Below are 25,902 nucleotides of genomic sequence, written 5' to 3' on the forward strand. Positions count from 1 at the left end.
TAAATTAGAAATGGGTAGTAGCAGCCCCGGGACACACTGTGGTGGTAAAACGCAACAAAGGTTTGAATCTCACGTTTGGTGAGGCGATGCTCATTCTCATGCAGCGAAGATTTAAAACTCATGTTAGATATTTTTGAATGCCCATAGAGTTTGAACCATTAGTAAAACTAGGCACCTTTCTATGCCCCATTTATACTTCTTATATTTATCTAGTGACCGGTTCGTAGGGTTAGACTATTCACCTCCTGATTTAGTCAGGAAGAGGTAAACAAAAAAAAAAAAAAATAGAAATGGACAGTAGCAAAATAAACCTCGAAGTCATTAGAGTTATGGATGATAATACTATCTTCTCTCTAATTGTGAACAATTACTCATTTGAAAAATAGAGTTTGAAAATTGAAAAGAGAAGTAAACTAAATATTTACAATTATTTTTTTAACAAATTTAATTGTACTCATTTTACACATAATTACCAAAATAAACCGTTAAAGATGACAAGCAACCTACATATTACATTGAACATCTACTGTCAAAACTGTAAATGATCAACATAGTATCTATCTCACACAAACATCACTTTGAGAGAATATTCTTGTAGTAATGTAATTGCATAACCATTTTTCCAAATAGCTTATTTAGATAGATTCCTACTAAAATGACAGTAAATAATCAAACTACACACTCTCTGAAGCACCAAGGTCTCCCCAACGAACGTTGTATTTTGCAGCAAGATAGTGTGCACCTACTGGTCCTCGACTCCCATAAGGGTAGAGCTCAGGGGCGATCTTCTTCTCCTCCAACTCTTTGAGTAATGGAGTGAACAATTCCCAAGCAGCATTGAGTTCATCAGACCGGATGAACAATCGCCGTTCACCCTCAATTGCATCAAGAAGCAACCTCTCATATGCGTCAGGTATCTCTTTAGAGTACCTATGTAAGCCACCGAAACACAAATAAAACAATGAGACGGAGATTACTAACTTTGATAGATGAGAGAGTAACAACAATAGCCACAACAACCATATACCTATCGATTTTGGATGACTATTAGTCTTGAAATGAATATTAGAAAAATAGTATGCATGAACCACGATATCAAGAAGACAACAAAATTGGTAAATATGCATCCAAGTAAAAGCATTGTTAATGTAATAAAGAGAGCTTTCTTTTCCAAAAGAATAAAAGAAATAGATAAAAGTAGGTCATACAAAATATTTCCTTGCAAGAGGATTGATTTTTTTGTACCTTGATGAGTATAGAAGGTTTAGATTGCTTCGGTCCAATCTCATCTCCAATCCAGGAACCTTGTTATTAATCTTTAAGTATATAGCCTCGTCAGGCTGGACCCTGATGACAAGTTCATTAGTTGCTCGGTCTATGTCAGAACCAAAACTTCGCTTGTAGAGATTGCCTGGGACATGTCGAAACTGAACCCTAATCTCTGCTCTGCAAATAGAATTTTCAGAAACACGCATTATGTCACTTTTTATATGGTGATGTGCATATGAGACGGGCAAAGAGTGCCCAGAAATTGCACAATGACACTTGCAACCTACCCCTTAGTGTGCAATGCTTTCCCAGCTTTCATTAGGAAGGGAACCCCATCCCATCTTGGATTATCTATGAAAAGTGCAGCTGCAGCAAATGTTGGGGTAAGGCTCCCCTTGGGAACAGTCTTATCGTCTGTGTATCCAGGATGTGTGACTCCACCCTTCGTGTGGCTCTTGTATTGTCCAATCACTACATCTTCCAATTGTAATGGCCTCATTGAACGAAGAACTTTCACCTGGAATGTGTGGATTGAGGCATGTTTACTACTATGGGATGAACCAAATAGGGAACATCTAAAGTCTGATTTAGGGAAGTAAATTCTAATATCATCACAGCATACCTTTTCATTTCTAATGTCTTCTGCATCTAAGCTAACTGGGGTTTCCATTGCAAATAAAGCTAAAATTTGGAGAAGATGATTCTGCATAATATCTCTGATAATACCATAGTGATCAAAGTACCTGCATGACAGACCGTTTAGTGGAAAGATCCCTTGCACTATGGCAGGAAACTTGAAGGATAATAAAGTCATGTAGACCTCACCCTCCCCGTCCTTCTGTACCAAAATCCTCTGAGAAAATCAGCTGCACATTTCTGATATATTGCCTAGACCATAGAGGCTCAAAAATAAGATTTGAAAATCGAAGAACAGACAGATTCTCAACAAGTTCCTTCCCCAAGTAATGATCAATCCTGAAGAATTAGAGACAGCTGTCAAAAGATAGTTCCAGGATTGGCATACATGAAAATAATACAAGCAATCAACTTGTTACCTAAAAATTTGATCTTCATCTAGGTATTGTTTGAGTCCACTTGTCAAAGCAGCAGATGATTCAGAGTCACGGCCAAATGGTTTTTCAACTATTACCCTGGTCCACCCATTCTTGGAAGAAGCTGATCTGCTTGCAGACTTTGCAACATCTATAAATATGTTTGGTGGAATTGACAAATAAAACAGCCGGTTCGATACCCTCCCAGCCTAAACAGCAAAAAGAAAATTAAAACATGTTACCTCTTCACTGCTAAATGGAACATTTTTTTTCATAAGAACTGCTGAATCAGGATGTATGTTAGATGACAACCAAATTACATCTACAAGCTGTCATCACAAGCTTTAGCAGAAGTAACTAACCACATCATAAAGTATCCAAGTAAAAAACAATAATTACACATACTGAAAATGCTCCTTTCTCTAAAAAGAGTCAAGTCAATGTCCAACCCTGTGCACTTGCAGACATGAAATACATGAAAGCAACCAGAAAGATCTCGAATTTAATTAGGCAAAGAAGCAATCCTTTCTGGATCTTGAATACCAGGGAGCATGCTCACACAAGTTGGATAAAGAAAAAGATTGAGGCAAAAGCAATATGAACTATGAAATTTGTTGTCTCCAGTATGGTCAGAATCAAATTATTTCCTGACCTCCAAAAAACAATTACTCCAAGAGGAAAGTTTCTAATTGATCAGCAGTAGTATGTGATTTGTGGTATGTTTGGAAAACTTGGTCAATCCATAATGATAGGCCAAGTTGAATCAGAATCGGCAAGTGTCGATCTGATTACAGCTGAGAAATAACCCACCTGAGGAAACAAATGGCATTCATCAGATTAACAAAAAAAGGTAATGGATCAAAATTGAAGGAGAACTGGAAGAATGATCTCAGTGAGGGGAGGATTTCAACTCAGGAAGCTTTTGGACACCAAACAGACAAGGTCAATGGACATCAGAGTGAAGGAAGGAGATTTCTATGTCATTGGTATCCAATTCCATTGGCTGCTATGAGACTTCTATTACAGTGGAGATGACATCACACTACACAACTACATAATTTTTTGGGTAATCCAGGCATCCAATTCTTCGAACTGATTAATCCTAGAGATGACCGACCCGTCTCCATAAAAGTTTTCCACCGGCTACCGGGCAGCGTTCAACGTTCTTAGGTTTGTCATCCCACGGAGGAAAATCCCTACAATATGCCACAACTGGGTGGGATTCGAACCTTAGATGCCTAACACACAACTAAACAGTTGTAGCTAAGGAAGATGAAGAAATGAGGCTATATATATATCCATTATTGAATATTGATATTTTCAGCAATAAATTACAGTAGAAATAACAATAATAGCAAATTAGCAACAAGAATTACACTGATAATAATCATATTAATTTCAAATAAGAATGATATCAGATTAGCAATAACCTGACTATTACTTTCGTTATTTAACTAAAAGATTATTATTAATCTATTGATAAAATTTTTCAGTATAATTATTATTTTTACAATATAATTTATATACCTATTGTTAACAATATTAGTAAAGTTATCTGTCTTATAAACAATAATATAATATGCCTAAGTTAATAATAATATCCTATTACTAATCTGGTAATAGTATCAAACTAACATCAACAAATATTGCCAATATAATTAGTATGATTTATAAATTTGACTATTATTGGAGGAAAAGATGAAGTCGTCACCTTAGCGGTCGACAGTCCTACGCTCTCTAGAAGAGGTAAATCACAAGGGACATTTGCCCTACCACAACAACCCTTTGCATCAGGCACCCAGCGAAGCATTTTACACCGGTTGGGAATTGACCCACGACCTATTGGAGCAACCACCTATGCAGGTACCAACTGCACCAACCCGTTATAAATTTGACTATTATTGATAAGATATAGTATAAATTTGTTAATAACTTCACAATATTTAAAGTTTCAAACATTAAATATTGTTAACAATAATGATAATAGTATATTTTAGTAATTAAATATCATTTAGCAGTAATTGTCGATCATGTTATTTACTCAATATTATTATTTATAGTAAATGATATTATTTGATTCGGATTATCTTATATCCTAATTATCCAAATGCGAGATGTTATTGCTTTGACTATCATTAACTTAAATTTTATTTATATTTTTCTATTTTTGATTTTTTTTTCTTATTGATTACCAACCAATTCTACCATTCCAATAAAGCCAAGTACTGTGTTTTTGAACATACGATATTGAAAAGGATTGTAACAAGCATGATTTGTGTGACACCTATCAATGGTAAGATTCACCAAGGTCCCATAAGTTTTGTCTAATAAATGAACTAAACTCAAATTTCAGTGAAAAAAGTACAATCAAAGAGGAATATTTCATTAACCATAATAAATACGATTTGTACGACATCAAGTAATGATCAGATTCACTAAGGTCCTGAAAGTTTTTGTGTCCAATAGATGAATTAAATGCCAAATTTCATTCTGAGCAAAAGATCTGGAACAATGTTCCTATTTGATAACAAAATATCAAAGAATGTGAGTTCCAGTACTAATTGGATCTGATGAGTGATGACCTTCAATTAAAATTGATATACATATTAGTTAGGTAGGTAGTATGTGTTCATAAAGTAGACATTCATCTATTGCCTCTAACTTGTATAGAGAAATATCTCAAGAAACAAGCAGGACAGTCCGGACACCTTTGAAGGTTAATAGATTAGATAAGATGCTGTTATGAAAAGATAGTTAACTCGTAACATGGTGGTCTCTAGGTGCAATACCAAAAACCAAGTCCCTGAACATTTAAGACAGGACAGATACTTAAAAACTTGTTGCTAATTTGACCATTTCATACAATAATTGACAAAACTCTGAAATCATAAAGAAACTTAAACATTCTTAAGGATTTTGGGGAGAAGGGCATGCAGCGTTATGCAGAAGTTTGATCACGAAAAGAAATTAATGAATGGGCTTAGAAAATAAAAACAAACAAGAATACTTACCTAATAGTGGCAAAATTTAGCTCTCTTGTGCTCTATTGACCTGAAGGGTGGATAGAGAAGGGGAAGGGATCAAAGGTGAAAAAAGATCAATAGTGGAAGGGAAAGGAGGGAAAGAGGCAGACAAGGAAAGGGGAAAGAAAGGGAGAGGAACTCAACTGCAAGCTTGTTGTGTCTAGGTCATGACTCGGGGCATCCGGGCCATGACTCACAGTGCTTTGGCCACAAGCTCATAACAACCTGGCAACAACTGCGAGTTGCCTGGTTGCGACAACCACTTGCAATTCGGAAGTCGCTAGCTTGCCCTACGAGCTCGCTGAGCTGTTGACTAGCTCACATGGGAGGAAGTTGGTTGGTCCGATTTGGCACCGAAGGAAGACATGACAAACAAAAAAGGTGATTGTTGGCTAACCAAATTTGGTATCAAGAGGAAGGGAAGTTTGTTCCAGCCAATTTTGGCGAATAAGAAAATGAATTAAAAGTGATCTGAAGGATTTAGAATCTGTTATTTCCTTTAGTTTTATACCGAGTAAATGAAGGAAATAATCTCAACTCTTATGCAATCTATTTTTTCCTTTGTCCATCTGTTGGAATAACTAGGGCGTTAGGGCATTAAATATATTCTAATCTTCCCCTTTATCCTTTCTTTCATTTGGTCTCTTCTTTATTATAATCATGTTTATGGGTTCATCCCTTCTTTTCTTTCATGGTAGTCAATGTCACTGTCAACCATTTCAAAAACTTAGGTATTGCTTGTATCGAATTGGTAAAATTAGTGGAATTAGACTCACCTTGTACAATAACTTCAAAGTCACCCTTGATTATCATTCTCTGTATCAATGTGACTTATTCTATTCTTCTTGATCATTATTAGGTGCCAAGTCCACTTTCATTATCCTGACTTTATGCCTTTGCGTGACAAGTTTTTCTTTTACATTATCACTAATTTTGTGCTTCCATTTTCTTTGACCTTTATTCTTTAAAGGTATACCATAATACTCATTTTTACTTTCTTCTCTTATAATGACTTTGCTTTAATTTTTTAAAATATTAGGCTTACTAATGCCTAAAAGGATTTGAATAACTTTTTATTAGTTCAATCTAAGATACAAATCAAATCATATTAAATCAAATTGAATCATCATAATACTTTAAATTCAAATTTGTATGTGAAAATAGTAGTATATGTAAACTGTAACATAACCTAAATTATAAATTGGGAACCATATGCTCTAACAAATATTGAAGGTGTTTAGTGTTCTGACACCTATATCTCATTAGCCTTATATTCCCACTTCATCATATGATTTGATGTATTTGATAGATAGATCCATAGTTGTACCTTCAACCTTATTTCTCACTTTGTAATATGATCTGACTGATAACTAGATTTTGTCAGCAAGTCACACTTCAGAATACAATGCACTTGATAGCAAAGGTTTCGGACATGGGTGACAAAGATAATAGATTGTATTATTCCATTATGCACACTAAATTCAAGGTCGATCATGTTAGTTCCCCTTTTGATAAGTCTTAATCAATGTGTTTAATATTTGACAATGCATTTAGGCTAGAAGGTTTCGGACTAATGATTTGCTTTTATACTTGTAAGCTTGATTACAATTCTATTTATTTTTTATGTCCATTAACTTCATTTGCAAAGCTTGTTGAAGTGTTTAAAGGGTATATTGAGCTTCAACCTCAACAAAACCATCAAGCTTGAAGATTATTGAAACACTCAAAGACCAATAAGTAGTGACTATTGTATCATTTTGGGTTTCTTTCAAGTATTCTTAATATAGTGATGGATGATAGTATCTAGGGAAAAGTGTGTTACCTAGAGAGTGACACCTTGAAGCCTAATTGGCACTTAATAGTGCTTTTTGAGTAAGTTATATCATACTAACCTTTTAAGTGTCGAAGTTTACCTACAGATGTAAGGCATATTGATCTATCTAAAAGGCAAAAGAAACATTGGATCATAATATAGTCACAATCACTATACCAACATTGTTGTTTGCAAGGTTAAATTACATGTACAACCAATTTAGTTTACAGATATTTCCATGTATTCATCTAAAAAAAATCTCTATTCCATTTACGGCTAAATTAATCTACTTTACTTACCTTGATTAAATAAGTCATTTGATGGATTAAAGAGGAGAGTTTTGAAAAATATAGGGGTACATAAAATACAAATTAACTATACACAAGGTGTGCACATAATATCCTATTTGAAAAGCAGATTTCCATTTTAAAAATCTAAAGAATCAAGATATCAACTTCTAGCAGTTACAAACATTACCTCATGCTCTTTCAGCTTCTTGTCAAGTTCTGCAAAGTTCTCCTCCAAGTCATATTGACCTGAATGATAGAAGCATCGTTTTAGGAATTGTTCCATCTTCTCATTGCAATTCTCTCTGGCAAAATCAGCATAAACAGTTAGCACAATTAAATAATAATTTGAATCCAAACATAAGCCAAATCAGGAAAAAATGCATAAACCGTCCATTACCTTTTATCAATTCTGCATGTAAGTGTTCTGCTAACCATGGTTCTTAGCTCAGCATCAGTCATCTTACTTCGGGCATAACCAAATATAGTAAAGTGCTACATAAAAAAGAATGTAAACAGACATTCAAGTAATGTTAAATACAAGTAGCTCCAAATGGTAAAACCAGACCTTTGGCAGACAATCTTCATAATATAGTGCAAATAAAGCAGGAAATATCTTCTTTTTAGCAAGGTCCCCAGATGCTCCAACCACGGTGATACTAACTGTTGGTTCCCCATCGCTTGGATCAGGACTCACCACATGTCCGTATTCCTGTGAAGGTAAAGCAGAAACACCACCATTTTCTACGGCCTTGGAGGGAGTTTCTTTTGCAGTAGGCACTGGCACGCTGCTAGCTGCAAAATGACCGCAGCATGTTTGTATCTCAACATCAGTAAGTTCAGCCAAAAAGAAGACATTGTTCAAGGATGAACTTGCCGTCAATTGGTCAACAAAAGTTGACTGAAATAGGGTTTCAAAAACCATTCATTAATTAATATCTACGAAGAAATCTAAAATTTGGAGGAACTCGGAGCGCAACACAGGGATCCAGCAACAAACAAAAAAAAACAACAAGTAGGACGCCTACCATCTTGCTTGCAGGTAACTCTTAATTTCCATCGGTTCGCGGAAGCGCTGGCCACCCGTCCCACAAAAACCCTTCTGGGAACTGGCCTGAGGTGGCCGCACGATCTGAGAGAATCGGCGGCCGCCGCGGAGGTGGCGGAGGAAGAGGGGCATCTGGCAGCGGAAAGGGCCATGTCTCCACCTCCGGATCCGTGTCAAACTGGTTAGCGCTACGGATGAGAAGAGACGACCAGGGCGAGATTTTTAAAAGGGCGACGAGCGTTTGCAGGGCGACGGCATCAGAAGCAGCGGAGAAAGTCCGATGCAAATTGGACGCAGATCGCCTCCACTTCGTGCTGGGGGATCTCCAGTTCTTATCAACGGCTAGCGCTTCACGGGGAGAGTGGATCTCTCGTTCATCTGCGGACCCCGCGGAATTGGACGGCTGATATCGGGTCATTCCACCCGGGCAAACAAGGGACTGTTGCAGGCCACCCTTGGAATCATCGAGGGGCTGCTTTGGGATTATGGAGGAATTTGGGCGACGGGAAGGGACAAAATAACACACAACAGCGATTACCGTTAATTGTTTTTCCTTATTTGAATAAATTGTATGAATAGATTATAGTTCTAACGACGAAGGATCGACAATAAATCCAAGAATTCTGAATAAATTTTATTTGACATTTTATATAATAAGAATTGATCGTAACCTAATTATTTAAGTATAATGATATTTAAATAAATATGTAAATGATAGAGTAGTTTGATATACATGTATATTTATTATGATTTACCTCGTGGTTTGGTTGAGTTCATGGTCACATATAAAATTATCAAATCAATCAAGCAAGGGTCACATGACGAAATACCCTCCCATGATTTATAAATTTTTGTATGTATTTATTATGGAAAGAAAGTGTGGCATTTATTTTTATCAATTTTGCTTATTCAAATCCGATAGCTCTCTATTTAGAATTGTGATCAATGACACCCAACTCAATCATTCAATGCTCATAATAGTCACTCTACCAACCTTTTAATGACCTCATGTAACATGAAATATTCTCATGAGGAATATGTAATAAAACTGATTATGTTAACACAATAATCTATAATTACACCAATAAATGACGAGCATGTAATAAATAGGTAAAACGAGTAAAAGTTAAGAATTTGTGTATCTCCGATTGAAGCGTCGGGCGTGCCGACTGTTTTTAGAGAATTTGTTGCCGCCCACGGTGCAGAGGCTCTCCGGCAAAATCCTCCCAAGATCCGACAACCTCTCGCGTCGTTCGTAGGTGCACTCCAAGACGAACGCCGCACTCGGACTCAACCTCAAATCGCAAACCAAGCGTCAGAACTCAGAACAAGGGGAGAGAAGAAGAAGCTGAAGGCAGAAGAAATGCTTTGCTTCGGTGTGTTTTCAGAGGGAACGGAGGAAGTGTATTTATACACTTCGAAACAGCGAACGCACCAAAGTGTACGTCGCTTTGCTCCTTCACGCGAACAGAACCGCGTCTCTTCGTTCACGCGGACAGAAACAGTGCGTCGCGCTGTTTTGATTCCTCACGCGGCGCGGAAAAGAACCGAACCGGAATGGATAAATCAGGCAACAAAACCGAATGGAGTGAACCAAACCGGACTGGCAAAAACAGACCGGGCCGCCCGTAAGAGCGAGGCCCACGAGCTGGGGCTTTGCACCCCCCCTGCGCGCGATAATCGCGTACGTGACGCCCGGTTTATGGATTTCCGGCTCGAACCCCCCAAATCCATTTGATTTGGGCTTGGCCCGCGCATGCGTGTAGGCCCCCTTATCATTGCTAAGCAAGGATGGAAGGGTTCCATATATAAGGCCTTCCAAAGTTCTTAGCTTGGCAATGTGGGACTAAAAACTAAAGGGAAGGGAATAGTTTGAATTACAATTCAACAATCCCCCACTAATTCAAATTATTTTAGAAGAAAAGAAAGATATGTTCTGAGGCTTGGTTGCAATGAGCTTTCAGTGAAAATACCTTCCGGTTTGAATTTTCACCTAAGTACACCAATCTTATTCACATAGGTTTGAAGAGAACTGAGTCTTGATCTTAAACCTTTTATATGTGAAGATCAATTGGTAACAACTCATCACTGGCGACGGTTGAATCCTTCTGGGTTGGTGCATTACGGCCATGCCACCGAATCTTGTTTCATAAGTGCTAAGGAGAGTTGCCTAGACCCCCCACACTGCGGTCTCACAGTTACACTTACATAGGTGAGTTCTCCAAGGATGTACTGCAAGCATCCTGTCATTAAGACATTGAACTCATTAAGAGCTCGTAAGCTCATCCTTACTAGCAGTCAAGCATCTATCCAAGGAAGAGACTATGAGATTACATCTCAATCAATTTGATGCTTACGTTTCACCTTTATAGCTTGTTTGTACCACATTGAACCTACTTTTTGGGATCTCCAATCAGATAGGTTGGGTTGCTGCTATAGATGAAACCAGGACAGGCCTCAGTCTCATTCCCTTACTGGATCTCTTGATTTTCTCAGAATCAAGTCCTTTAGTGAGTGGATCAGCAATATTGTCTTTTGAACTTACAAAGTCCAATGACACCACTCCAAGAGATACTAGCTCACGAATAGATTTCAATCTTATTCGTACATGTCTCTTCTGTTTCTGGTTATACTTAGAGCTTCTAATCTGAGCTATTGTTGTTTGATTATCACAGTGCACTGAAATAGAAGGTATTGGCTTCATCATTAAGGGAATTTCAGAAAGAAGACCCTTAAGCCAATCAGCTTCAGTTACTGTGGTATCCAAAGCACACAATTCTGCCTCAGATGTAGAACGGGTTATAATCGTCTGTTTAACAGACCTCCAAGCAACTACACCGCCTCCAAGTGTAAAGACATAACCAGTAACGCCTTTACACTCAGCAGTGTCAACTATCCAACTGGCATCACTATATCCCTCCAGGACTGCAAGGAATCTCCCATACCACAAGCCCAAGGATATAGTGCTTTTCAGATATCTGAGTACTCTATCTAATGCATCCCAATGCGTTCTGTCCAGACAGCTGGTAAACCTGCTCAATTTCGATATAGCAAAAGAAATATCAGGTTTAAAACAATTTGCTAAATACATTAGACTACCTATTATTTGTGAGTATCTTAATTGAGACATTGCCACACCACTCTTATTCTTGTGAAGAGTTTTTGAAGGATCATAGGGTGTGACTACAGATTTAACTTGGCTATAGCCATATTTCTCTAATACTCTCTCAATATAGAGTGATTAAGAAATTGCTATTCCATCAGTTGAACGAGTCAACTTCAGCCCTAAAATCATATCAGCACAACCCATATCCTTCATATCAAACTTACCACTTAAGAGGGCCTTAGTCTCATTAATAATAGAAATGTTAGAACCAAACAGTAGAATATCATCTACATACAAACATAAGATAATACAATTATCACCTTTCATTTTAGCATACACACATTTATCAGAGTCATTCATTTCAAAGCCAAATGATAATATAGCTCTATCAAATTTTTCGTGCCACTGCTTTGGGGCTTGCTTCAAACCATAAAGAGATTTGACTAACCTACAGACTTTGTTCTCATTTCCAGAAACTACATATCCCTCAGGTTGATCCATATATATCTCTTCTTCAAGATCTCCATTAAGGAATGTCGTTTTGACATCCATTTGATGGACCTCAAGATGATATATGGACGCCAATGCTATTAACACTCGGATTGTAGTAATTCTGGTAACAGGAGAATAAGTGTCAAAATAGTCAATTCCTTCTTTTTGTTTGAATCCCTTAGCAACTAGGCGGGCTTTGAATTTATCTACTGACCCATCAGGTTTTAGTTTTCTTTTAAACACCCATTTACATCCTATAGTGTTACACCCAGGAGGTAAATTTACCAACTCCCAAGTGGCATTAGAGATAATAGAGTCCATTTCACTTTTAATGGCCTCTTTCCAGTGTTTAGCTTCAGGAGAAGTCATAGCATCTCTATATGTCACAGGATCACCTTCTATATTATAGGTGATAAAGTCCTGGCCTAAATCCGTAGACACACGTTGCCTCTTGCTCCTTCTTGGTTCTGTATACTCACTAGATTCATCTAGTCTAGAGTGACTTGAGGAAGGTGTACCTACTACGGATAGTGGGACCTCTACGGAAGAAGGCTCATTTCTAGTATGAATACTAGATTGAGGTGTTCTCGTCTTCATAGGAAATATATCCTCAAAAAATATAGCATCGCGAAGTTCTACAATAGTATTTGCATCTATTCCAGGAATTTCTGATTTAATAATCAGGAACCTATATGCAATACTATTTTGAGCATAACCTAAGAAGATACCATCTACGGTCTTTGGACCAAGTTTTTTCCTTCTGTGTTCAGGTACTAGTACCTTTGCCAGGTACCCCCACACTTGAAGGTATTTCAAACTTGTCCTTCGGCCTTTCCAAAGCTCATATGGGGTTTTATCCCTTGACTTCATTGGGACTCTATTTAGCACATGGCATGCAGTGTATAGAGCCTCCCCCCACATAAAGTTGGGTAACCCAGAACTGCCTAACATGGAATTAATCATATCTTCAAGGGTTCGATTTTTTCGTTCTGCTATACCGTTGGATTGAGGACTATATGGAGCAGTTACCTCATGGATTATACCTGTATCTTGACAAAATTTTTGAAACAGGTTCGAGGTAAATTCTCCACCCCTATCAGACCTTAACCTCTTAATTGTTTTATCGGTTTGATTCTCAGCTTCAGATTTAAAAATCATAAATTTATCTAAAGCTTCATCCTTGGTTTTTAGTAAATAAACATAACAGTAACGAGAGTGGTCATCAATGAAGGTAATGAAATACCTTTTATGGTCTCTCGTTATTACACCGTTAAACTCACAACAGTCAGTATGAATCAATTCTAAAATATCAGAATTTCTATCAACTGATTTGAAGGGTTTACGGGGTTGTTTATATTGCACACAAATTTCACATTTTTTCTTATCATTTATAGCATGCTTAGGGATCATGTCAAGATTCATCATCCTTTTTACGGTATTAAAATTGACATGTCCTAATCTGTCATGCCACATATCATAAGACTCAATGTTATATGAACAACCAATATTAGAAGTTTTATTTAAAGTAGCATTTTCTACATTGAGTTTAAATAAACCTTCATTAAGGTAACCTTTTCCAATAAAGGTTCCTAAATGTAATATTACAACTTTATTACATTTGAAGTTCAACTCATAACCAGCACGAACTAACTTTGATCCGCTAATCAAATTCCGACGGACCGCTGGAACATGATGCACCTCATGCAGTGACAGGACTTTTCCAGAGGTGAACCTCAGGTCAACTTGTCCTATCCCAAACACCCTGGCTGCAGAATGGTTCCCCATGGTCACGGAAGTGCCTTCAATTACCTGATAAGTAAGGAAGGCAGATCGATCGCACAACAGTGTACATTAGCACCTGTATCAACTAATCATTCATTGGGTTGATAGATCAAGTTTAGTTCAGGTTTGAAGGTAACAAACCTATCGCTTGTGTCGTCACTAGCAGTCACGACATTTACTTGTGCCTTGGTGTTGGACGTATTGCTTTGGTTCTTGTCCTTTCGCTTAGGGCAGAATTTGGCATAATGTCCAACCTGTCCACATGCCTAGCAAGGCTTAGGTTTAGTTCCAGTTTTCTTTTGAACCTTTGGGTTGGGTTTCATCTTGTTCTTCATTTTCTGATTTTTGAATTTCTTCTTGTCAGATGAGACTACTACATTTGCCTTTGGAATAAAATCCATAGGCATTCTTGTATCATCATTTTTATGTTGCTTCCGATGTTCTTCTTCGATATTTAAGGCAAGCATCAAATCTTTGAGAGAGATTTTACCTCTCCGATGTTTAAGAGTCATGCCAAAATCTTCCCAACTCGGAGGCAATTTTTCGATGATTGACAAGACCTGAAATTTTTCAGGTAATGGCATATCTCCTTCAGCAAGATCATGAATTTGGACTTGGAATTCATGTGTCTGCTCTATCACAGATTTACCTTCAACCATTTTGAAGTTTAGGAATTTTGCCACAGTATACTTTTCTAAACCAGAATCTTCAGAGTTGTATTTTTTATCCAAAGATTTCCACAGCTCTTTAGCTGAAGCGGTTGAACAGTACACATCAAATAGTGCGTCTGAGAGGGCAGATAGGATTCTCCCATGGCAGAGATAATCCCTTTGCTTAAACCTCTCTAAGGTAGCACTACGGGCAGGTTCCTCTTCATTGGGTGAAGGAGGGTCTGTTTCTATAACGGAGAATAGCCCTAGCGTAGTAAGCCAAAATTTCATTCGTTGTTGCCAACGTCTGAAGTTTTGCCCAAAAAATCTTTCGGGTCGGGCGCTAGCCTCATCAGACCCCGTTACCCTATCGTTCATCATGTTTATTGATGCTACATCAAATTCTCTAAAATTGTAATAAAACTGATTATGCTAACACAATAATCTATAATTGCACCAATAAATGACGAGCATGCAATAAACAGGTAAAACGAGTAAAAGTTAAGAATTTGTGTATCTCCGGTTGAAGCGTCGGGCGTGCCGACTGTCTTTAGAGAATTTGTTGCCGCCCACGGTGCAGAGGCTCTCCGGCAAAATCCTCCCAAGATCCGACAACCGCTCGCGTCGTTCGTAGGTGCACTCCAAGACGAACGCCGCACTCGGACTCAACCTCAAATCGCAAACCAAGCGTCAGAACTCAGAACAAGGGGAGAGAAGAAGAAGCTGAAGGCAGAAGAAATGCTTTGCTTCGGTGTGTTTTCAGAAGGAACGGAGGAAGTGTATTTATACACTTCGAAACAGCGAACGCACCAAAGTGTACGTCGCTTTACTCCTTCACGCGAACAGAACCGCGTCTCTTCGTTCACGCGGACAGAAACAGTGCGTCGTGCTGTTTTGATTCCTCACGCGGCGCGGAAAAGAACCGAACTGGAATAGATAAATCAGGCAACAAAACCGAATGGAGTGAACCAAACCGGACTGGCAAAAACAGACCGGGCCGCCCGTAAGAGCGAGGCCCACGAGCTGGGGATTTGCACCCCCCCTGCGCGCGATAATCGCGTACGTGACGCCCGGTTTATGGATTTCCGACTCGAACCCCCCAAATCCATTTGATTTGGGCTTGGCCCGCGCATGCGTGTAGGCCCCCTTATCATTGCTAAGCAAGGATGGAAGGGTTCCATATATAAGGCCTTCCAAAGTTCTTAGCTTGGCAATGTGGGACTAAAAACTAAAGGGAAGGGAATAGTTTGAATTACAATTCAACAAAATATTCATACAAAAGATTTTTCCATTTAATTTTATCGTCTCAACCTATTCTAGCCAAATAATGTGGATGATCAAGCCACAAGTCAATGAACTCGTGACATGCACGTGCTCCAGAGACTATTGATGAAGGAAATGAAAAGATCTTAGATGCACTCAAAGAGAGGGTTAGGATGACACCAGGGATGGATCCCTACAGACCACTCTGACACTCAAGTTAGGATTTTCTTAAGGTAGTATGTCGAAGGACGAAGATTAAGAAGAGTATAACCTTATGAAGTTGAAGAGAAATCAGAATCCCTTGTCATTACCTTCTTGAGTATTTATGTAGTTGTCAAGAGAACATCTCCATGTCAACCAAAATATCATCATTATAAGAGCTTGTGAGGAGAACAGATCCTACAGTCGTTAGATGTCTCCCCATTTATCCAGTGCCATATGTCAATAGGGGATGTATAAGGAACAAGATTTGACAACATCATGATCACTCCTTCATTCTTAAGATGTCATGCATCTTGGAATATTCTTAGTTATTGTCAGCAAGCCCGTGTAAGGCATATGTGTTGGGACTTTCGAGCCGCAAAAATCGCTTTTTACGTTGCGGAAACCCCGAAGTGCCATGCCACCGGATCCGTGCGAAGATTAAAATTTTGTGTACATGTTTTTCTAACCTAGATCTACATGGTAAAGAAGTTATACCTTTGATGCGAAGCCCTTCGCTTATCCCGCTCGTCCAAGGTTCGCTGGATCTCAAGGGTGTCAAGTGAACACCCCTCTATGTGTATCCACACGAACAAAAAGGATGGAGAAGAAACCTTAGAGTGTGCTAGCACTCATGGAGGTTTCAGCCAAGGAGGAGGAGAGGGAGAAAGATGAGAGGAAGAAGAAGATGGAGTGAATGAATCATAAAATTGTAACCCACACCAAATGCACACTTAAGTGGCCGACCACTTAATGGAGGAGTTTTTATCTCCATGGTATACCAAGGGTCACAACTCTTGGTCTCCCTCATGAGGTGGCACACACTCATGTAACCTTTGATGATGTGGCACATCATCATTGGCCGGCCCTATGCCAAGTCACAATGACATGGCATTTGGTCAAGTCAATGTCAAGTCAAACTTGACTCTTCATCTTCCCTCCCAAGTAAAGTCAAACTTGACTTAAATTCTTCCATGGTTGATCAAATCCAATCTTTGATTCAAGTCAATTTAATTTAGTGAATCTCTATCCATTAAATTAAATTGATTCAATGAGTCATAATCTAAATTAGACTCATTGGACACATGAATCAAATTGAGTCCAACTCAATTAGTCTAGTTTGGATTACTCTTAATCCAATTTGATTCATCACATGAACCTAATCCTCTAGGTACATCAAATGAACCTAATCTCCATCTAATTGCCCTTTGTGTGTGACCCTATAGGTTCTTGTAACGTTGGCAATGCTCCTAAACCCATTTAGAAGCATAAGTAATGAGCGGTATCTAGCAACACATCATCACTACCCAAGTTACAAGAATGTTGAGATCCAACATCACCTTGTGACTACTAATTGTGACTCTTCACAATATATGACAATGTCCTTCTATCCTTGATATCTATATTGATCAATTTAAGGCATAGACGGTGTCATCCTCTGATCAATCTAAATCTTGAACCCCAAGTAGACTCACTATAATCAAATGAGCTCAATATCTCATATTGACTCATTTGGGCATGGTCATACACTTAGTGGTCTCACTCTATCAAGAATAACGATGTCACTCTCGTTATATAGGAGGGATAGATCCCATCTACATCACTCACATCTCTCCGCATAATTTGTTACATACCCAGTAATCGCCTTTATAGTCCACCCAGTTACGGGTGATATTTGACGAAGCCAAAGTATGCAACTCCTTATGTAGGGAACCATGGTGACTTCAGGTCCAAGGACTAATAGTCATACTAATAGCCACATGAGAAAGTATATGACACTCATATAACGATCCATGATACTTTCTCATGGTGGGTCATTCAGTATACATTCTCCAATGCATACCCATGTGTCGACTTGATATCTCTATATCCATGACTTGTGAGATCAAGTCATCAAGTTGGCCTACATGCTAGTCTCGTCGCATTAACATTGTCCCTGAATGTTAATACTTGACTAGAAATGATTAACAGTAGTGTTCTCTATATCATCTCACTATCGATTCAACCAATCGATTGATATAGATAAGAACCTTCTACTCAAGGATGCTATTATACTTAGTTATTTGGCACAAATACAAGTAAGTATAATAACCAAAACAAATGTCTTTATATACATAGGAATATGATACAATGAGTTCATACAACAATCATCATATGATTAGCTCTAGGGCTCTAACTAACAATATGCCCATCTTGAGAGTAAAAAAGTTGACGTCAATGTGAAGTAACCTTGAGAATAAACAAAGTTAGGATCCGAGATCGAGATTAAGAGGATGTCTAGATTAATGCTGAGAGAGGGTGTCTGTTGGTGCGGTTAGCACTAATGATTTAACCCAGGTTTTGATGAATGACAAATCAGGTTAAGTTAGTCTGTTGTTGTCTAACACTCTGATCGAGTGTGCAGGAGAAGCCCAGACAGGTCGACGAGCTGACCGGATAGCTGGCAAGAAGTCCAAGCGGGTCGACGGGCTGACCGGACGCTTGGCGAGAAGTCCAGCTAGGTCGACGGGCTGACCAGATAGCTGGCGAGAAGTCCAAGCGGGTCGACGGGCTGACCGGACGCTTGGCGAGAAGTCCAGCTAGGTCGACGGGCTGACCGGATAGCTGGCGAGAAGTCCAGACGGGTCGAAGGGCTGACCGGACGCTTGGCCACTAGAGGGGAGTGACTGCGAGGACGCGTTCCCGGGAAGGGAACATTAGGCGTCGATCCGGCTTAGATCCATTTCGGATATCTAAGTCGAGATCGTGACTAGATTCCGGTCTCGGAAAGACGGAATCTAAGTCATACTCCTTTTTGCTAATTCATACTCACTTTGCTTTTGTTAACAATCTGTGTTGCAGGGTAAATTTGCCTCCAGACTAACGTTTGTCTTGCAGGACGGATTCTACGAGAAAACAGGGTCCGGGTGCCCGGAAGGAATCCGGGCGCTCGGAGGTCCGGGCGCCCGGAAGGGATCCGGGCGCCCGGGAGGGAAATTTCATCCTGATCGCGCGTCGCCATGTGGAGCTTGCTGGTTGGACTTGCCACGTCTCACCAGGGCGCCCGGAAGGCATCCAGGGCGCCCCGAGCCTCATATAAAAGAAGGGTCAGAGGAGAGCTTCAGCACAACAACGAAAAGAAAAGTCTTCCACTGCTCTGCACCTCTGCGACGCTAACAAAGCTCCGACACTACGCTCCTTTCTTGTCTTTATTGTCGGTATTTGTTTTTCATTTTCATTAGCATTCATTGTACTATTTTTTGTAATCATTATTTCGAGCTGCTAGTGAATTGCCCAACGAAAGTACTCACGGAGTACGGGCCTTCGAGTAGGAGTCGTCACAGGCTCCGAACGAAGTAAAAACAACTGTGTTCATTTACTTTTCCGCTGCGTTTATACTCGTGTTTTTCGAATCGATATTCACCCCTCCTCTATCGAATCTAACGGTCCTACAAGTGGTATCAGAGCAGGTACCGCTCTGATTTGGTGCAACCACCAATCAGGCAAAGGGGGGACTTTTTGAAAGAAAAATTAGATATCGTTTGTCTTTAAAATAAAACCTTACGCCTTTCGTTTTTTCCCTCCAAAACTATTTTTGAAAAATACATCGCCATCTTTTCACCATTGTTTAGTATTTAAAAAATATTACAATTTCAAAATTTTGAAATAATATTTTTTTAAATATTTTAATAATATTTTATTATTTTTTCCGAAAATAGTGAAATATTATTTTTTCCAGCACTGCTAATCCAAGACCAAGTCTTGGGATTTTTTTCTGTTTCTCTGTGTGCAAGAATAATGACTCTTCAAGAAGGACGGAACCCCCACGAACCACCATCATACGATCAAGATTTCAACTATTGGAAGCGATTAATGGAATGCTTCTTAGGAAGCGTAAACTTTGATTATTCAGAATTGAGAAAACCTCGGAACTCAGAACTAAACACAAATGTAAGTAAAATCATTTGTAATGTTTTACCTAACAATGTTTTATGCAGACTAGAAAAGTACAAAGATGCACATGAGCTTTGGACCCAATTGATCAAACTTCACGAGGAGCCGATGGAGCTTGAGGATCAAGTAAAAATCGAATCCGAACTCGGGTTAGATCCAATCGAAAAGCCTACTGAATTAGGGGTTGCGCTCAAGGTTAGTGATATTTACCAAAATACCCCTGCTAATAGTAGTTTAAAAAATATGAGCATTGATCTGGTTATTTCTGAAAATATATGTGAAAATAATATAGTTGACAATAATTACAAAAATACCCCTAGGATATTATTTGATAAAACAAATCTAATTAATTTAAAAAATTCAAACTTAAACCTAAACAAATCTGAAAACTCAAATGATAGAGATGACAAGGTCAATATTGATCAAGATAAAATTAATAAATTATTTAATAATCTAGATAAAATTAATAAATTATTTAATAATCTAGACAATATTAATCTAGAATATCCTATCCAAACCCAAGATAATTTAATTAATAAAAAATTAAATTTTAACTATAAGAATAATCTAATAAATTCCACTAATTATATCAACTTAAAAAATAAAGAAAATATAAGAATAAAATCAAACACTTTGATAAAATCAAAACTAAATTTAACAAAATTAAAATTAAATGTTAAAAATAACATATTAAATAAAGATAATTCGAAAAATTCAAAATTAACAATTAATAAAAGGTTAAAAGATAAACCTTTAAGGAAACATAATACAAACAATTTAATTAATTCAAAGTTTAAAATAAATAAAAACTTAAACTTTAAAAATAAACTATTAAAGAAAGATAATTCAATTAACCCAATAAAATTGAAATTGAAAGAAAATTCAAATATTAAATACACTCTCTTAAAGAAAGATAATTTGACCAATTTAATTAATTCAAAATTAAAAACTTAAATTTAAATTACAAATAAAACATTTAAACTTAACTAAAACCAACTTTAATTATACAAAAATCTTAAATTAAAGGTCAATAACTCAGGAGGAGGCTCCAGAATAGCTGGCACCTCCAAAACTAACTTACCCGACAGGGTAACCTAAACAAACTAACCCGGCAGGGTAATTAGGATTAGTTAAAAAGAGATCAAGTTTAACTTGAATCATGGTACTGGTGAAATTTTTGGATGATAGTACGTTAGGGAAGCTTGGGCATCGCATGTCTAGAAAGATCTGGTGCATTTGGCCAAGTGGAACTGACCGAAGCTACCCTTAAATGGATCCTAACTAGTTAGACCAAGATTTAGTACTAAACTTCGTGGATAGGACTATTCGGAAAACCTCGAAGGGTTGGTTACTTCTAATGATGTCCAGGTGACTCACCAAGCTTAGAAGTTTATCCGAAGAATGCCTATTTGTTGAGACCAAAGCTAAACCTGAATCTAACACAAGTTAAACCAAACTCTGTAATTAAATCTAATTCATCTCACAAAATTATAGGATTCCCTGATTGATAATCTAAATCGGGTGAGATGAATAAGGATTAAATTAATTTTCAAACTAAATTAATTAAAATTAAAATTCGAATTTCAAATTACATAAAATTAAATTTCGAATTTCAAATTAAATTAAATTTCGAATTTCAAATTAAATTAAAATTCGAATTTCAAATTAATTAAAATTAAATTTTGAATTTCAAATTAAAATTAATTAAAATTAAATTTCAAATTTCAAATTAAATTAAAATTAATTAAAATTAAATTTTGAATTTCAAATTAAGTTAAAATTAATTAAAATTAAATTCCGAATTTCAAATTGAATTTCAAATTAAAATTAAATTAACTTTAAAAAATTATTTTGAAACTAAATTAACTTTAAAAACTTTAAAAAATTCTTTTAAAAATTTTATATTTAACTTAAAAATTTAACTTTTTATATTTAACTTTAAAAAAAAAGTTTTATTCTAAAAATTATTTTAAAATTATTTTCTAAATTCTTTAAAAAAATATTTTAAAAATTCTTTTAAAAAAAAAAACTCTTTTAAAAATTCTTTAAAATTTTTTTTAATATTATTCTTTAAAAACTATATTAAAAATTCTTTAAAAATTATTTTAAAATTATTCTTTAAAAACTATATTAAAAATTCTTTAAAAAATCATTTTAAAAATTCTTTAAAAACTATTTTAAAAATTCTTTAAAAATTATTTTAAAAATTCTTTAAAAACTATTTTAAAAATTCTTTAAAAATCATTTTAAAAAACTTTAAAAAATTCTTTTAAAAATTATTTTAAAACCTTTTAAAAATTATTTTAAAAACTCTTTTAAAAATTATTTTAAAAACTCTTTTAAAAATCATTTTAAAAAAAAAACTTTTAAAAATTCTTTTAAAAATTATTTTAAAACCTTTTAAAAATTATTTTAAAAACTTTTTTAAAAATCATTTTAAAAAACTTTAAAAAATTCTTTTAAAAATTATTTTAAAACCTTTTAAAAATTATTTTAAAACCTTTTAAAAATTAATTTAAAAACTCTGTTTAAAATCATTTAAAAAAAAACTTTAAAAAATTCTTTTAAAAACTATTTTAAATTCCTTTAAAAATTATTTTAAAAACTCTTTTAAAAATCATTTTAAAAACTTTTAAAAATTATTTTAAAACCTTTTAAAAAGTATTTTAAAAACTCTTTTAAAACTCATTTTAAAAACTTAAAAAAATTCTTTTAAAAATTATTTTAAAACCTTTTAAAAATTATTTTAAAACCTTTTAAAAATAATTTTAAAAACTCTTTTAAAAATCATTTTAAAAACCTTAAAAATTCTTTTAAAACCTTTTAAAAAGTATTTTGAAAATTCTTTTAAAAATTATTTTAAAACCTTTTAAAAATTATTTTAAAAAATCTTTTAAAAATCATTTAAAACATTTTTTAAAACTATTTTAAAAATTATTTCAAAAATTATTTTAAAAAAAAAACTTTTAAAAATCATTAAAAAAAAACATTTTTAAAAATAATTTTAAAACTATTTTAAAAATTATGTATCATTTTGAAAAATTCTTCTTATTTTTTCACTATAATAAAATTCTGTTAACTTAAAAATAGTAATAATAAATTATTTCTATAAATTATTTTCACTTTAAAAATTATTATTTTGACTTTAAACTTATTTTAATCTTAAACATCATTTTAACCTTAATATTATTTTTTTAATTTAACTTAACTAAAAATTAAATCTTTAATTAAAACTTAATATTGAAATTACAATTAAAATTAAATTTTTTTTAAATTTAAAACTTAAAATTAATATTAAACTTAAATTAACCACTAATATTAATTTAAATCTGAAATCAAAACTGAATTGAACGTATGTTAATAGGCATTAATTAATTATAAAAATTATTTTAAAATCCTTTTAAACACTATTTTAGAAATCCTGTTAGAAATCCCTTAAAAATAAAAAAAATAATAATTCTTTTAAATCCATTTAAAACGTAGATACCTAACTTAAAAACTTAAATTCCATTAACTTTAACTTTAAACTTAATTATGTAATTAATAAGTAGAACTTAACTGTTTAAGTTTAACGTCATTTGAGAACTAAAATTAACTTGAATTAAACCTTACTTAACTGTGTCTAATAATTTTAATTTTATGCTAACTTCAAACTAAATTAATCCCACTTAAAAGGAAGTAAATAAAAAAAATAATTATAACTAACACTTTCATTGACAACTCAATCAATTTAAATTATTTTATTAAATATTAAATTATTAAATCAAGTAAAAATTAATCAATAAATTGATAATGGCCAACTGTTTTTGATTTAATAAAGTTTATCTTATTAAACCTTAAACTGAAGCTCAACCACCTGAATCTAAAATTAATTAATAATTGATTAATCAAATTCAAATAAACAGTTATACCAAGGATACAGAGATAAATATGTAAATAATATAAGTGTTACCAAATCCCTTAGAACACTTAGGTAGATAAATGTGTTAGAGCTTGAAATTTAACACACTCAAACCTTAGCATTATATTAAGGGGGAGTAATAAATAAGGAGGATTAATAAATTAAAGGAGTATCAAATTCAGGGGGAGGTTTACTTTTTAATTATCTCCTTAAGTGCTATTTTTTTTAAAATCTCTCTAAACAATTCTACCTCAATTTAAAAAATAAATAAATAAATATCTACTTTGAATATTTTTAGCAAATATTTTCAAATTTTATGTCAGGTTCAGGGGGAGGAATTAATTAAAAATTTCCCTTTATATAAAATATTTTAAATTTTGTTTGAAAAATGTTTTCTTAAAAATTTCTTAAACCTACTTTTGAAAACTAACTCTTATAAAACTAAGTTGTTTTTAAGAATTGGGTTTTACTTTTTATTGAAAATTGATTTTGAAAATTAAATTTAACTTAGTTTTGAAAATTGTGGAAATTAGATTTTTCAAAACTTAAGTTTACAAACTAAGCTTCTCAAAATCATTTTCCTTAATTTTGAAAATCAAAGTTTAAAAATCAATCTTCAAAATCAACTTGCTTAAAATTGTGAAATTTTTTCTAAATCAACTCAAAATTGTTTGTTTTAAATCACAAACTTTTTATTCTTTTTACTTAGTCTTTGAAAACTGAACTTTTCAAGTATTTTAAATCAAGGTTTTGAAACTAGTACTTTTGAACTTTAAAATTTTGATTTTGAAAATTAGATTTAATTATTTTACTTTATCAAAATTAGTTCTACCAAACTCCTTTGAAAACTAAAAGTAAAGTTCAAAATCAATATTTGCAAACTGAAATTTGATTTGCAAAAACTCAGTGTTGAAAATTATGAAAGTTAGATTTTTTAAACTTAAATCATTGTCAAAACTTAAGTTTTAAATTAAATCGTTTACAAACTTAATGTTGAAAAATAAATCAGTTTTTGGAAAAATAAAATTTTCAAACCTAGTTTTGGAATTTTGGTTTTTGAAAACTTATGTTTGAAAATGAAACTATCTAAACTTAGCTAGCTTTCTAAAAGCTAAAAGCTAATGCTTTAAACAAATTTTTCAAAAGCTTAAACTCCCCCAGATTAACTTGACATTTTTTTACTTTGTCTGAAGTCTATAATTACTTAATTCATGCTTATTTTTGATGAATGCCAAAGGGGGAGAGTTAGGTGGTTAAGTTAGGTTAAGTTAGCTGAACCAAACTGAAAATTCAAACTAACTTAAAAACCACATAAATGCATGGTTCTTGCATATGTTTTCACTAACTTAACCAAGTTGTCATTCCATCAAAAAGGGAGAGATTGTTGGTGCGGTTAGCACTAATGATTTAACCCAGGTTTTGATGAATGACAAATCAGGTTAAGTTAGTCTGTTGTTGTCTAACACTCTGATCGAGTGTGCAGGAGGAGCCCAGACAGGTCGACGAGCTGACCGGATAGCTGGCAAGAAGTCCAAGCGGGTCGACGGGCTGACCGGACGCTTGGCGAGAAGTCCAGCTAGGTCGACGGGCTTACCAGATAGCTGGCGAGAAGTTCAAGCGGGTCGACGGGCTGACCGGACGCTTGGCGAGAAGTCCAGCTAGGTCGACGAGCTGACCGGATAGCTGGCGAGAAGTCCAGACGGGTCGAAGGGCTGACCGGACGTCTGGCAGGTAAGTAAGGTAAGTCACTGGAGGGGAGTGACTGCGAGGACGCGTTCCCGGGAAGGGAACATTAGGCGTCGATCCGGCTTAGATCCATTTCGGATATCTAAGTCGAGATCGTGACTAGATTCCGGTCTCGGAAAGATGGAATCTAAGTCATACTCCTTTTTGCTAATTCATACTCACTTTGCTTTTGCTAACAATCTGTGTTGCAGGGTAAATTTGCCTCCGGACTAACGTTTGTCTTGCAGGATGGATTCTGCGGGAAAACAGGGTCCGGGCGCCCGGAAGGAATCCGGGCGCCCGGGAGGGAAATTTCATCCTGATCGCGCGTCGCCACGTGGAGCTCGCTGGTTGGAC

The 25,902-nt window shown here is 35.3% G+C and overlaps 1 protein-coding gene across 1 annotated transcript; it reads right to left on the minus strand.

Moving 5' to 3' along the window:
- Positions 1–457: 457 nt before the first annotated feature.
- Positions 458–8,798, minus strand: LOC122045616 (glucose-6-phosphate 1-dehydrogenase, chloroplastic-like). The gene is made up of 10 exons (XM_042605917.1): positions 8,473–8,798; positions 8,013–8,239; positions 7,845–7,939; positions 7,635–7,749; positions 2,325–2,530; positions 2,095–2,244; positions 1,892–2,012; positions 1,557–1,786; positions 1,246–1,446; positions 458–930 (listed from the first exon to the last, which is right to left on the minus strand). Exons 1-10 carry the CDS (start codon positions 8,642–8,644, stop codon positions 675–677), a joined length of 1,773 nt encoding a protein of 590 aa, XP_042461851.1. The 5' UTR covers positions 8,645–8,798; the 3' UTR covers positions 458–674.
- Positions 8,799–25,902: the final 17,104 nt, after the last annotated feature.

Source organism: Zingiber officinale, chromosome 2B (genome assembly GCF_018446385.1).
Source record: "Zingiber officinale cultivar Zhangliang chromosome 2B, Zo_v1.1, whole genome shotgun sequence".
Classification (NCBI taxonomy): domain Eukaryota; kingdom Viridiplantae; phylum Streptophyta; class Magnoliopsida; order Zingiberales; family Zingiberaceae; genus Zingiber; species Zingiber officinale.